The sequence below is a fragment of the Branchiostoma floridae genome, chromosome 16, assembly GCF_000003815.2.
Source record: "Branchiostoma floridae strain S238N-H82 chromosome 16, Bfl_VNyyK, whole genome shotgun sequence".
NCBI classification, from domain to species: Eukaryota; Metazoa; Chordata; class Leptocardii; order Amphioxiformes; family Branchiostomatidae; genus Branchiostoma; species Branchiostoma floridae.
The window spans coordinates 8,219,524-8,234,683 of record NC_049994.1 but is presented as its reverse complement, the minus strand read 5'-3'; the positions used below and the strand labels follow the sequence as shown (position 1 = coordinate 8,234,683).

The 15,160-nt window shown below is 42.1% G+C and overlaps 2 protein-coding genes across 2 annotated transcripts; both read right to left on the bottom strand.

Annotated features, from left to right (window-relative positions):
* Positions 1 to 1,035: 1,035 nt before the first annotated feature.
* LOC118403651 (zinc finger protein Xfin-like) lies at positions 1,036 to 7,137 on the bottom strand. Its single transcript, XM_035802424.1, has one exon. The coding sequence runs from the start codon at positions 7,075 to 7,077 to the stop codon at positions 1,408 to 1,410; it is 5,670 nt and encodes a 1,889-aa protein (XP_035658317.1). The 5' UTR covers positions 7,078 to 7,137; the 3' UTR covers positions 1,036 to 1,407.
* Positions 7,138 to 10,542: 3,405 nt separating this feature from the next.
* On the bottom strand, positions 10,543 to 13,336 carry LOC118403215 (zinc finger protein OZF-like). The gene is made up of 2 exons (XM_035801812.1): positions 13,212 to 13,336; positions 10,543 to 12,387 (listed from the first exon to the last, which is right to left on the bottom strand). Exon 2 carries the CDS (start codon positions 12,383 to 12,385, stop codon positions 11,090 to 11,092), a length of 1,296 nt encoding a protein of 431 aa, XP_035657705.1. The 5' UTR covers positions 12,386 to 12,387; positions 13,212 to 13,336; the 3' UTR covers positions 10,543 to 11,089.
* Positions 13,337 to 15,160: the final 1,824 nt, after the last annotated feature.

Below are 15,160 nucleotides of genomic sequence, written 5' to 3'. Positions count from 1 at the left end.
CTCGGAATTCAAAGTTAAGCAACGGGCGGTCCGGACAGTCCTGGATGGAAGACCCCCAACCAAGGACTACGCTGACTTGAGATGTATTCCTGGTAAAATAAATAAACTGAAGGACGACCGGATTTCTGTAGCCTCACGAAGCGTCCCACGAAATTGTCTGCCGTAAGAGACGTAAAACGTGGGTCCTGTGCTTGAGGAGGTGCCTCGACCACGTTAAACAGCCTCATTACTCATAATTTAGGTAACTACTGGCTGTCAATATACACCTGGTGATTATTATTATAATATTATTATTCTGAAATCAGGAGAAAATTACTGAGCGCGTGGATGTCATTCATAAAATATACTTGCTGTGGCCTTAGGAGATAAATGACGCACCCGGGGACATTTTGGATACGATATCATGTTACGCAGCTAATGGAGGTAGTACACATCTTAAGTACTTTGAACTTTTGTAAAAGGTCTTATAACCTTGGAAAAAGATTGGGTTTAGGCGCTCATACAGGGCAAAGTGATGTAGGTTTATCGAAACGTCATGCAACATTGAGGTGACACATTTTTATATGTGATGAACATGTCTTTAAATATACGCAGATGTGTGGTTGTGTTTATGTTTGTATGTAAGTATGTATGTATGTATGTATGTATGTATGTATGTATGTATGTGTGTATGTTGTATGTATGTTGTATGTGATACATGTATATCATTTAATGCAAGTGCAATCATGTATTCATTAGGTCTGTGATATTCAGTTTGTAAAATCTTCCATTTTTTAAATTAAAGCCCTGTTGAAGTAAAAAATAATGTATTTAAACAGTCGTAATACAATTAACGTACATGTAGTGCGGTATGCCCGGGCGCCCCATGGTGTTTTCTCTAAACAGATGGTTAACTATAAGAGATTAAATTGTTGATTGATAAAAAGCACTATTTCAGTGCATCGATAGGGGGCGCTACTGAATGATCATTACTTCTATTACATACTTAGTTATCTATTTCCTTCAATGCGAGAACACGTTTGTCGTGGGTGACCGTGATGAAGACAACAACGACATCTACCGACGATTGTTTGAATAGCTTGAATAGTACATAAACCAAACATTGCTACATATTTTTTTCACATCTTGTTTAATTGAATTCCCCATTGATTTGTATCATTTAACCGCCAAACCATCTGAAGCGCATCACACCTAATTCTTGGTAAGATCAAGCCATGTAAGACCGAAAAAAGGCTTGGCATATCACTATGTTCACTGACTGATGCCTTTTAAAACATTTTATGCTGCAAAATAGATACATTGGTCTCATCTCTATGGTTTATCAACGTTATGGGTTCTCGTATGTACCGACAAATTAAAAGCAGACTTCTGTGTTGCTCTGTACCCACACTACCCTCAAAGGTAAGTTTATTGACCAGTGTGTTTTACTTTATGTTTGTCCAAATAAGATTTTCGTGTTGCAGAATAGCTACACTGGTCACACCTGTAGGGTTTATCCCCTGTATGAGTCCTCATATGTTTGGATAAGCAAGACATTTGAGCCGTCCTGTATCCACACTCTCCGCACATGTAGGGCTTCTCTCCAGTGTGCGTTCTTAGATGTTTGACCAAAGAGGATTTGACTGCAGCAGAATAGGCACACTGGTCACACTTGTACGGTTTCTCTCCTGTATGTGTTCTCATATGTCGGGATAAGTCAGACTTAAGATATGTGCTGTACGGACACTCTTTACAAGCGAATGGTTTCTCATTAGAATGTTTAAATAAAACCACATGCCATCCCATATTGCCTCTGCTCTCCTGTACCTGTGAGGTTGCTATGTTGTCAGGTTGGGGAAAGTTCACTTCACACGTTTTCTGCTGTAGGTTGTCACTCTCATTCCCAAGGTGTACAGTACAGTCTGGCTCCTTCCCAGGATACCCAGGATGGTCCAAGTCCTTCCCAGAATGTCCAGTATGTAGTTGTCCAATAGAAAGCTCACAGCTGGACTCTCTCATTTCTGTTTTTACACCAAAGACTTTGTCATTGGGAATGTCCATTTCCTCGTCCTGTTGCCGTGCCGTTCCTTGTGTTTGTCCCCAACTGTTGTCTGTGTCGTTCAAGGGATGTCCGGTCGGTTGAGTTCCCCTGAAGAAGTCTTCACTGTACGCTTCCTGGCACAGCACGTTGTCTTGTTCATTCTGTTGCCATCCAGTGTCTCTAGTGTGATTTGCTATATGTTGGCTCAAATGACATTTTAGCGTTGAAGAAAAGCTACACTGGTCACACTTGTAGGGTTTATCTCCTGTATGGGTCGTCATATGTTTGGATAAGGAAGACATTTGAGCCGCCCTGTATCCACACTCTCCGCACATGTAGGGTTTCTCACCTGTGTGCGTTCTTAGATGTTTGACCAAAGTAGATTTGACTGCAGCAGAATAGCCACACTGGTCACACTTGAATGGTTTTTCCCCTGTGTGGGTTCTCATGTGTTGCGTTAATTGGGACTTTCCATACGTGCTGTACGGACACTCTTTACAAGCGAATGGTTTCTCATCAAGGTGTTTAACCACATGCCTTCCCATATTACCTGTGTTCTGTACCCGCGAGGTTGATATGCTGTCAGGTTGGGGAAAGTTCACATTATACGTTTTCTGTTGCAGGCTGTCACTCTCCTTCCCAGGGTGTTCAGTACAGTCCATCTCCTCCCCGGGATACACAGGATGGTCCATGTCTTTCGCAGAATGTCCAGTATGTAGTTCTCCAACAAAGGGCTCACAACTGGACTCTCCCATTTCTACTTTTACAGCACACACTTTGTCATTGGGAACGTCCCTTTCCTCGCCCCGTTGGCGTGTCGTTCCTCGTGCCTGTCCCCAATTGTTGTCTGTCACGTTTAAAGGATGTCCGGCTGGTTGAATTCCGTCGAAGAAGTCTTCACTGTATGTTCCATGACACAGCACGTTGTCTTGTTCATTCTGTGTCATTCCAGTGTCTCTTGTGTGATTTGCTAATATATGTTCGTCCAAATGAGATTTTTGCACTGCAGAATACCTACACTGGTCACACTTGTAGGATTTCACACCTGTGTGCGTTCTTAGATGCCAGACCAAAGTGGATTTGACTGCAGCAGAATAGTCACACTGGTCACACTTGTATGGTTTCTGTCCTGTATGGGTTCTCATGTGTCGGGATAAGTCAGACTTTCCATATGTGCTGTACGGACACACTTTACAAGCGAATGGTTTTTCATTAGTGTGTGTAACCACATGCGTTCCCATATTGCCTCTGCTCTCCTGTACCTGTGAGGTTGATATGCTGTCAGCTTGAGGAAAGTTCACATTATATGATTGCTGTGCCACGTTGTCACTCTCCGTTCCAAAGTGTTCAGTACAGTCAATCGCCTCCCCGGAATACCCAGGAGGGTCCATGTTACTCATAGAATCTCCAGTACAGAAGTCTCCAACAGAAAGCTCACAACTGGATTCTCCCATGTCTACTTTTACACCACACACTTTGTCATTGGGAACGTCCCTTTCCTCCTTCTGTTGGCGTGTCGTTCCTGGTGCCTGTCCCCAACTGTTGTCTGTCATGTTTAAAGGATGCTCGGGTGGTTCAGTTCCAACGAAAATGTCTTTACTGTATATTCCCTGGCACAGCACGTTGTCTTGTTCATTCTGTTGCCATCCAGTGTCTCCTCTGTGTTTTGCTATATGTTGGTCCAAATGAGATTTTTGTATTGCAGAATACCTACCCTGGTCACATTTGTAGGGTTTATCCCCTGTATGAGTCCTCATATGTTTGGATAAGGAAGACTTTTGAGCCGCCCTGAACCCACACTCTCCGCACATGTAGGGTTTCTCGCCAGTGTGCGTTCTTAGATGACTGACCAAAGTGGATTTGACTGCAGCAGAATAGTCACACTGGTCACACTTGAATGGTTTCTCTCCTGTGTGTGTTCTCATGTGTTGGGATAAGTGGGACTCCCTGCCTGTCCTGTATCCACACTCCCCACACATGTAGGGTCTGTCATACCAAAAAGGGTCCATATCATTCCCAGAATGCCCAGTACAGAGTTCTCCATCAGAAACCTCACAGCTGGATTCCCCCTTTTCTGCGTTTTCACCACACACTTTGTCATTGGGAATGTCCATTTCATTGTCCTCTTGCAGTTTCGTCCCTGGTGCCTGTCCCCAACTGTTGTCTGTGTCGTTCAAAGGATGTCCAGTCGGTTGAGTTCCACCGCAGAAGTCTTCATTGTATGTTTCCTGGTACAGCACATTGTCTTGTTCATTCTGTTGCCATCCAGTGTCTCCTGTGTGTTTTGCTATATGTTTGTTCAAATGACATTTTAGCGTTGAAGAAAAGCTACACTGGTCACACTTGTAAGGTTTATCTCCTATATGGGTCGTCATATGTTTGGATAAGGAAGACATTTGAGCCGCCCTGTATCCACACTCTCCGCACATGTAGGGTTTCTCACCAGTGTGCGTTCTTAAATGTTTGACCAAAGTAGATTTGATTGCAGCAGAATAGCCACACTGGTCACACTTGAATGGTTTTTCCCCTGTGTGGGTTCTCATGTGTTGCGTTAATTGGGACTTTCCATACGTGCTGTACGGACACTCTTTACAAGCGAATGGTTTCTCATCAAGGTGTTTAACCACATGCCTTCCCATATTACCTGTGTTCTGTACCCGCGAGGTTGATATGCTGTCAGGTTGGGGAAAGTTCACATTATACGTTTTCTGTTGCAGGCTGTCACTCTCCTTCCCAGGGTGTTCAGTACAGTCCATCTCCTCCCCGGGATACACAGGATGGTCCATGTCTTTCGCAGAATGTCCAGTATGTAGTTCTCCAACAAAGGGCTCACAACTGGACTCTCCCATTTCTACTTTTACAGCACACACTTTGTCATTGGGAACGTCCCTTTCTTCGCCCCGTTGTCGTGTCGTTCCTCGTGCCTGTCCCCAATTGTTGTCTGTCACGTTTAAAGGATGTCCGGCTGGTTGAATTCCGTCGAAGAAGTCTTCACTGTATGAATGGCACAGCACGTTGTCTTGTTCATTCTGTTGCCTTCCAGTGTCTCTTGTGTGTTTTGCTAATATATGTTCGTCCAAATGAGATTTTTGCACTGCAGAATAGCTACACTGGTCACACTTGTAGGGTTTATCCCCTGTATGAGTCCTCATATGTTTGGATAAGCAAGACATTTGAGCCGTCCTGTACCCACACTCTCCGCACATGTAGGGTTTTTCACCTGTGTGCGTTCTTAGATGTTTGACCAAAGTAGATTTGACTGCAGCAGAATAGTCGCACTGGTCACACTTGTATGGTTTCTCTCCTGTATGGGTTCTCATGTGTCGGGATAAGTCAGACTTTCCATATGTGCTGTACGGACACTCTTTACAAGCGAATGGTTTTTCATTAGAATGTTTAACCACATGTCTTCCCATATTGCCTCTGCTCTCCTGTACCAGGGAGGTTGATATGCTGTTAGGTTGAGGAAAGTTCACATTATATGATTTCTGTGCCACGTTGTCACTCTCCTTCCCAAAGTGTTCTGTACAGTCCATCTTCTTCCCGGGATACCCAGGATGGTCCATGTCTTTTCCAGAATGTCCAGTACAGAGTTCTCCAACAGAAAGCTCACAGCTGGACTCTCCTATTTCTTCTTTTACACTATAAACTTTTACATTGGGATTGTCCTTTTCCTCATCCTGTTGCAGTGACATTCCTGAGTTCTGTCCCCAACTGTTGTCTGTCTTGTCTAAAGGATGTCTATTTGGTTGGGTTCTCGCAAAGAAGTCTTCGTTGTACGTTTCGTGGCACAGCACGTTGTCTTGTTCATTCTGTTGCCATCCAGTGCTTCTTGTGTGTTTTGCTATATGTTCATTTCCAGAATGTCCAGTATGTAGCTCTCCATCAGAAAGCTCACAGCTGGACTCTCCTATTTCTGCTTTTACATTACACACTTTGTCATTGGGATCGTCCATTTCATTGTCCTGTTGCAGTTCCGCTCCTTGTGTCTGTCCCAAACTGTTGTCTGTGTCGTTAAAAGAATGTCCGATAGGTTGAGTGCCACCGCAGAAGTCTTCATTGTATGTTTTCTGGTACAGCACATTGTCTTGTTCATTCTGTTGCCATCCAGTGTCTCTTGTGTGTTTTGCTTTATGTTGGTTCAAATGATATTTTCGCGTTGAAAAAAAGCTACACTGGTCACACTTATAGGGTTTATCTCCTGTATGGGTCGTCATATGTTTGGATAAGGAAGACTTTTGAGCCGCCATGAACCCACACTCTCCACACATGTAGGGTTTCTCGCCGGTGTGCGTTCTTAGATGACTGACCAAAGTGGATTTGACTGCAGCAGAATAGTCACACTGGTCACACTTGAATGGTTTCTCTCCTGTGTGTGTTCTCATGTGTTGGGATAAGTGGGACTCCCTGTCTGTCCTGTATCCACACTCCCCACACATGTAGGGTTTGTCATACCAAAAAGGGTCCATATCATTCCCAGAATGCCCAGTACAGAGTTCTCCATCAGAAAGCTCACAGCTGGACTCTCCCATTTCTGCTTTTACACCACACACTTTGTCATTGGGATCGTCCATTTCATTGTCATGTTGCAGTTCCGTCCCAGGTGCCTGTCCCCAACTGTTGTCTGTGTCGTTCAAAGGATGTCCCATAGGTTGAGTGCCACCGCAGAAGTCTTCATTGTATGTTTCCTGGTACTGCACATTGTCTTGTTCATTCTGTTGCCATCCAGTGTCTCTTGTGTGTTTTGCTATATGTTTGTTCAAATGACATTTTAGCGTTGAAGAAAAGCTACACTGGTCACACTTGTAGGGTTTATCTCCTGTATGGGTCGTCATATGTTTGGATAAGGAAGACATTTGAGCCGCCCTGTACCCACACTCTCCGCACATGTAGGGTTTTTCACCAGTGTGCGTTCTTATATGTTTGACCAAAGTAGATTTGAGTCTTGCAGAATAGTCACACTGGTCACACTTGAATGGCTTTTCCCCTGTGTGTGTTCTCGTGTGTTGCGATAAGTGGGACTCCCTGTCTGTCCTGTATCCACACTCCCCACACATGTAGGGTTTCTCATAGTCATTCCCAGAATGGTCTATGTCTTTTTCAGAATGTGTAGAGTGTAGAGTGTAGAGTTTTCCATCAGAAAGACCACAGCTGGATTCTCCTATTTCTGCTTTTACACTACAAAATCTGTCATTGGGAACGTCCCTTTCCTTATCCTGCTGCCGTGCCGTTTCAGGTGTCTGTCCCCAACTGTTGTCTGTCTTGTTCCAAGGGTGTTCGGTACGTTGGGTTTCGCCAAAGAAGCCTTCACTGTACATTTCGTGATGCAGCGCATTGCCTAGTTCATTCTGTTGCCATCTAGTGCCTCCTGTCTCCTCCTCTTTGATGTACACCTCGTTCACAGTTTGTTCTGCATGGAGCTCTTTCACGGGAGATCTTGATGTGAACTTCGCCATCCCTAATATTGTAAAAAATATTGGTCGGATGATATTTTTATTAAAAAGAAAATGGCGCAGATTTTAGATATATTCTTCTGTCTGAATATGGCCTCTTTTAATGTCTGAGAGATTTTTCCAGGTTTCTTAATATTCTCTACAGGATACAGCAATGTTGCCCGCAATTTCTGCACCATTTCTAAAGGCATATTTCAAGATGTTAATAATTGGCAATTAAACTAAGGAGCTTTCAAGAACTCCTTGATTAAACTTGCTTTTTTAAAAGTACAGATGCAGGACCTGTACCTGCCTGTGTACCTCACTAATATTTGTTTCGGACAGTATGTAAATTTATTGATTACATCCTCTTTACACGGCAAAAATAGTGCAATAGGGCGAAAGAAAACAAGACGAGTACAACAAAACAAGATGGCTACATTTTAAGAATAGGCACCATAGTAGTAAAAGTGGCACTAGTGTGGTAGACTGGTATCACCAACAAAGTTGGTAACTACGACGTATACACTCATGGCATCCATAGTGCATTAGCGGTGACACTTTTACGTTACTATCCAACTAGTGGTGTCACTTTTACAGCTACCCAACTATCTAACACTTCTACAACTACAGTCGTAACCTCTGTCACTTCTACAAGTACAATCATTACGTTAGTACGCTACAACACAGGATATATGCCCATTTTGGTAATTTTCGTGCAAGTCTACGAAAGCTTCACCTTCCGCACTGGAACCGAGTGCTGAAAACAATGGTCATGTTCACCATCTCCAAAGCAGAAAAAGTCTTGTTTTTGTTTCTCCGAAAATAACGAGGGGGTGAATGTCATAAAATTTACATGCTGTGACCTAAGGTACACTACATAACTCTGCATCGCGGTTCCAAAGCCCGCAAAACTACGAAAACCTCGCCCTCCTTTTTCAGCACTGGAACCCAGTGCTGAAGATGGCATCAGCACTGGATTTCCAGTGCTGAATGTTCGTCAGCACTGGAAAACCAGTGCTGACGCGCTTTCAGCACTCGAAACGCCGGCTTCAGCACTGGAAACCGAGTGCTGACGAACATTCAGCACTGGAAACCGAGTGCTGACGAACATTCAGCACTGGAAACCGAGTGCTGACGAACATTCAGCACTGGAAAACGAGTGCTGACGAACATTCAGCATTGGAAACCGAGTGCTGAGAGATCGGGAGACTAAGATATACAGTAATTTGGAATTACGATACGTCCTATGCTCTACTACTAAAACTTAAGACATTGCTGGGTTATAAACGTCACCTATCGTTATATTCTGCTCTATAACGCCTCTATAACAGTGTGCACAGTGTTCATTTGTCGATCACCTTCGGGGATAATGGAATATACTCGCGATCGCGACAACAACAACAACGAGGAGGCAGGCTGAAGTCTGCCTCACAGCACCCCGGCCCTTTTCAGGGCCCCCCAAATCTTTCGCGAAAGGGCTATATCTATCACAATCACACAATAAAGTTGCTTATTGATAGCTATCCCTTATACACCTCTTACACATATACATATCTCTACCTTTCAATTACACATGTACAGCGAATAAAATACACAGCATTACACGGAGTTTTCTTTGCACGAAGTAACTTTGATTCGAATTTGCGTCCTTTTATTAGTACTGCAATCAGTACTTTATAAAAAAATGTGCAACAAAGGTATTCATCCATTCATTCATTTTATAAATGATATATATCCCTTATACAGTACACATATATTCAATTACATAACGAATGGATAGCACAACTACAATTTTCTTGCACGAAATAACTTATTTTTCCTTCAAATTTACGTCTTGTGCCCCTCTCAGCACTGGGAGATTCCAGTGCTGACGTCCTTCCAGCACTGGTTCGCACATCGTTCCAGTCCTTTAAATACGTCAGCACTCGTTTTCCAGTGCTGAAGATTTCATAGCACTGGTTTTCCAGTGCTGAAGTGTCCTCGAGCACTGGTAAATCCAGTGCGGAAGGCGAGGTTTTTGTATATCAGCACTCGGTTCCAGTGCTGACGGCAGTTTCAGCACTGGGTAACCAGTGCTGAATGACCTTTGACCTGACCCGGACCCGATATCCCCGGATTTCAGCACTGGTAACCGAGTGCTGACGGCAGTTCAGCACTGGAAAACGAGTGCTGACAGAAGTTCAGCACTGGAAAACGAGTGCTGACAGAAGTTCAGCACTGGAAAACGAGTGCTGAAAGAATTTCAGCACTGGAAAACCAGTGCTGACGCGCTTTCAGCACTCGAAACGCCGGCTTCAGCACTGGAAAACGAGTGCTGACGAACATTCAGCACTGGAAAACCAGTGCTGACGCCGTTCAGACAATTCAATCAGCACTGGAACACCAGTGCGGAAGGCGAGGTTTTCGTAGACTTGCCCAAAGCCCCCTCCTCATGAATCGACAGCAAACACATAACTTAGGAAGCAGTAACGATAATCATATGTCTTACCTGTGGGTCTATGGAACGTAAGCGGCCTCCTTGACTTCTGAAATCGCGTAAAATCGTCAGTCCGACACGACGGAGACGCAGCAAAAACAAAATGGCTACCAGGTCAGCTAAACGCCGGGGCAAAGGTCATAGGTAGCAAACCTGATACACTGCTGAAAATAGGTCAAACAACGGATTGCAGCATAACGATTAACTCCTCAGGTTTTGAGCTGAAAAGTCAAAACTATCAGTAGTGTTAGCCCTTTGTACCACAAGCTACATTTTGGCAGCCCTGGCTATGCGTGCTGAACAGACAAAGAAATTAATAGAATTTCCATTCTTGGTCGGGCCGACTCCAGATACTAAGTATTTGACCTACGCTAACTAAGCTGTAGGGTCCCTTTACTGGGGCGAACTTTGCAGGTGTGAACTTTAAGTGCGTGACCTTTATGCCTGCGGACACGCCGCTATATAACCAAGCCACTGAGATCTATGTTGTATACTATGTTGTATTCCACTGGGGTGGACTTAATAAGAGCGTGGACTCGATGCAAAATATGACCCTGAATATGTTTGCATTTTGCCACAAATGCGTACAGATCCAACACATGGACTTTGCAAGAATAGTTTATTATCCATACATACTTTTCATGCACAATCTAACGATGCAGCATACATCATTATTCAATGCTATAATGTTTGGGAAATTCTTTCCAATATTGCCACTTGATCTTCAGGATCGCACAGAGTTTCTACTGGTTGGAAACACTCATTTTTTATTCTGAATATTCCTAACTATTCCTAATTATGAGAGAGTCTTATGTTCACAAAAGCGGCCTGTTAGCCGATTGGAGCTATCATGAATATATAAAGGTTCAAATAAAAAAAACGTTTCCACAGTGAAGTTTAAAAAAGGAAAGGTGGTCTATATGTTTACAGAAATTAAAAACAATTAAGTATTGCTTAAGTAGAGCAACTATATTAAGTGTAAAAACTACCACATACATCTGTACATGTACAGTATAAGGTATTTTTTTTATTTCTACCTGTTTGTAGAAACAGATACAACGAGGATTATGGTATATGTACAAAGGGGGCACAAGTACTATAGCATTTACAATGTACAATGTTATACATGTATGCTTAAGTACTAACAAGTCACACTGGTCACACCTGTAGTTTTTCTCCCGTGTCTGTATGGATTTTCATATGTTGGAATAAAGTAGACTTTCTCGCTGTTCTGAACCCACACCTCTCACACATGTAGGGTTTCTCACCAGTGTGTTTTGCTATATGCTTTCGCAAAGAACATTTCTGTGCCGCAGAATAATCACACTGGTCACACTTGTGGGGTTTTTCTCCTGTATGAGTTCTTATGTGTAGGGTAAGGCAAATCTTGTCTGCTGTTCTATGTCCACAAATCTCACACATATAACGTTTTTCACCAGTGTGTTTTGCTAGATGGATGTCCAACTGCGATTTCCGTGCTGCAGAATAATCACAACGGTCACACTTGTAGGGTTTTTCTCCTGTATGGGTATTCATATGGCTTATCAAATGACCTCTATGACTTGTTCTGTACTCACATTTCCCACACATGTAAGGTTTCTCACCAGTGTGTTTTGCTCGATGTTGGTCTAAAGTAAATTTTGCCTTTGCAGAATAGTCGCATTGGTCACACTTGTATTGTTTATTTCCTGTATGCGTTCTTGTGTGTTGGGATAACTTGTACTTTGTAACCGTCCTGTACCCACATGCCCCACACATGTAGGGCTTCTTATCAGTGTGATTTGCGAGGTGTAGGTCTAAAGTACATTTTACAGCAGCAGAATAGTCACATTGGTCACACTTGTAGGGTTTTTCTCCAGTATGGATCCTCATGTGTACAGCTAAGTGACACTTCTGATTGGTTCTGTACCCGCACTCTCCACACATGAAGGGTTTCTCATCGGTATGTTTTGATTGTATATGCATGCACAAAGTGCGTTTATTGGTAGCAGAATAGTCACAATGGTCACATCTATAAGGTTTTTCACCTGTATGGCTTCTCATATGCTGGGATAAGTGGGCCTTTTTAGCTGTCCTATACCCACATTCCCCACATGCATAAGGTTTCACACCGGCGTGGTTTGCAAGATGCCTGTCCAATGTGGATTTTCGTCCAGCAGAATAGTCACACTGATCACATTTGTAGGGTCTTTCTCCTGTATGAGTTCTCATATGTCTGAGTATGTGGTCCTTCCTAACCGTTTGGTATCCACACTCTCCACACATGAAGGGTTCCTTACCAGTGCATTTTCTCTCCTTGCTCTTCTGTGAGGTTGATTCTTTGTCGGGTTGGGGAAAGTTCACATCACAAGTTTCCGGCTGCAGGCCTGTCTCCTTCTCCTTGATTTGCGTCTCATTGGCAGTATGTTCCGCATGAAGCTCTTGAATTGCAGGCACAGATGTGAACTCCTCCATCTCTAAAATCATGGTAAGAAAATATTGATTGGAGAAATAAGTTAATAACTTAGAAACAGTAAAAGGGCATCAGACTTTACAGATTTTTTTTTTTCTGTCCAAGAAGTACAACTGTATTTTGCAGTTATTCCAATAGAGTCTTTTTCCTTATTTCTGATGGTCAATTCCAGTTACTAGTAGTTACAATTATGGGGTCCTTGATGATACAACAACATTGCATTGCTTGCGATACGGCACAATTTGTAATGATAAAAATTTGGGCCGTCCCAAAGAAAAAAAGGTGGGGCTGGGTTTAAGAGGTCGTATTTTACAATATGGGGTAGATCAAATCTTGTATTTTAGATCACTTTAAACGGGGGGGGGGGGCAAGATAAGTCTTGATTGGGGGGTTTCTATACAGAGGCCAAGAAAATATGGTTTCAGGTTCCACTACGTCGCTTTTAGTAAGAGTATTGTATTAAAGGGCAAGGCACTAGGATGAAACCAAAGAGGGAGTAAGGCTAGTTTTTAATGTAATAAAAGAGGCACTTGGAAATCAGTTGAAATAAAAGGAGGTGTCGAAGCACTCGGATGAAATTAGAACGCAGTCGAGGCACTCGGATGGAATCCAAAGATTAGGGGAATGGAGAGGGGGGGTCAAGCGCTCGGATGAAATACAGAAGGGTGTCGACGTCGAAGTAGTTGGAAAAACCATGTCTTCACTGCGCCCCTCCCCCTCTCGAGATTAATTTTTGGGAACGGCCAATTAGCAGCTTTTATACTCTTCAAATTATAGTTCAGATCAACAAGCATTAATCAGGGTAATCACAGGTCCACTAGGTCTTACCTATGGGGGTTAGTGGTCTGCACGACGTCTGTAATTCCTCACAAATCGTTTCAGTTTGGAGACGATACCGATGATGACAGAGCAAAATGGCGGAAGTCAGCTCTCTGACGGGTCAAAGGTGAGACGTGACAGACCTGATACACATCTGATCACAAGTTGCAATGGGTCAAACGACAGATTGACGCATAACGCACCACACTATATACTCCGGTGGCGTTGAACTTAACAAATATGCATTTCTACACTGTATAGTTACTTCTAGGTGACTGTGGAAGAGAGTCTTGATTGGGGAAGTGGCCCCGTGTGACCGAAAGTTGTTCGAGAGAACAAACAATATTAAAATCAACAAAGAATATGAATGAGAATTCTATATTTGTGATACGTTTGTGTACTATCCCAAATATATGAGCGATAGTGTACGCATAGAGTGACAGAAAATTCTGTCCAATACAGGCAGCGGAAAATAACTTTCTTTATGTTGCATATAGGCCACAACAATATTTGTTGCTATATCGAAAACTACTCAAAGGACAACCAGAACAACACTGAGCATGTTTTTATTTTATTTTTCTTTGACTCTACATCATTTCACAAAACTGCACTGCACTTCACTGCAGTGAAAAAAAAAATGCTGACGCAAAGTGCAAATTTTGAACAAAAAATTACAGTAAATGGTAATTTACTTCTTCTATTGTGTCTTCTGTAATTTGCTACAAGATTTCTGTAGTGTAAACTGTTAAAATCTACTATGAAAAAGTTTCCTGTAGCAGTGTAACTCTATAGGGTTTAAATGAATGTCTTTCATTCCATAATATCACATATAAGTACAGCCGACTCTCGTGTCACAGTATCCACCCAAATAACTGAGAACAAATGATAAATTTAGTTAAGGGGTATTGGATGCTCCGTGCATATGGGCTTAGTAAACGGGAAATTTTGCACAAAATAGTATAAATGTGGATCTTACTTTCCTAGAAACTGATCTGAAAGAGTGTATGTACTCTATTCCACATTGCCAATCATCCCAATCATCAGGATGTCTGTTCCTAAAACTATTTGAAATCTTTGTACAAATGTAGTTTTCTATTTCGGAACTCTCACTTACAAGTTGAACGCTGCACAATATTATTGTGCTACAATGCCTTTGAAATTTGATTGGTAAAAATATCATGAAATTAGCCGGTTGGTTATTGCTATGTGGTTGTTTGAGACGGTTGCTCATCAGATGATGTTAAAAATGTAAAATTGGGCAACTTTCTATAAAAAGTAGGTAATGACAGAAAGTAGTTGGCTGCACCTGGGCTGACTGTACTAACGAGTGCGCAATACAATTATGTTTTTGAAATGCATTACAATACCATCTTACTCATATGAATTATATTATATATGTATAGTATGAATAGTTTTACACCACCTACATTTTGAGGCTTGCAACATAACAAGCGTTTTTTTCTTACCTGAAATCTATTTTTGTAAATTCTAGGTTGAAGAAAAGTATATTAAGCCTTACATTGTCCGTTAAAACATCTTTTACTCACTTTTGCCATTTTATTACTGTACGTTTCTTGGGTTTTATCACAGTGATACTACAATAGTTCTTTTTCTTTCTCTCAATTCACTTAAATATCATAAAAGTGTTGTAATTGTTATAATACTTAAAAAAGGGAAACTAAACACATCGTATATTGTATTTTAAATTCAGTAGTAATAAAAGAATGAATACCATTTCAAAGTGCACTGTTTCGTAAATATAAACATTTTCATGGACTCTGCAGTACTTTGCTCTGTTACTATATTTTCAATCTTGAACGTCATCTATACTTTACACACAAAACCAAAACCCTCTCCTTGTTATTGGCCACGCCAATGATAATTAACATGTAAAATAACTTCACAATGGTGCATTGTAAAATGTGACATCTGAAAATGTGCTACTTTAGAATTGCGTT

Coding starts and splice junctions, on each gene's coding strand:
- LOC118403651 (XM_035802424.1), bottom strand. CDS start 7,077: ATGTGTGGGGAGTGTGGATACAGGACAGACAGGGAGTCCCACTTATCG.
- LOC118403215 (XM_035801812.1), bottom strand. CDS start 12,385: ATGGAGGAGTTCACATCTGTGCCTGCAATTCAAGAGCTTCATGCGGAA.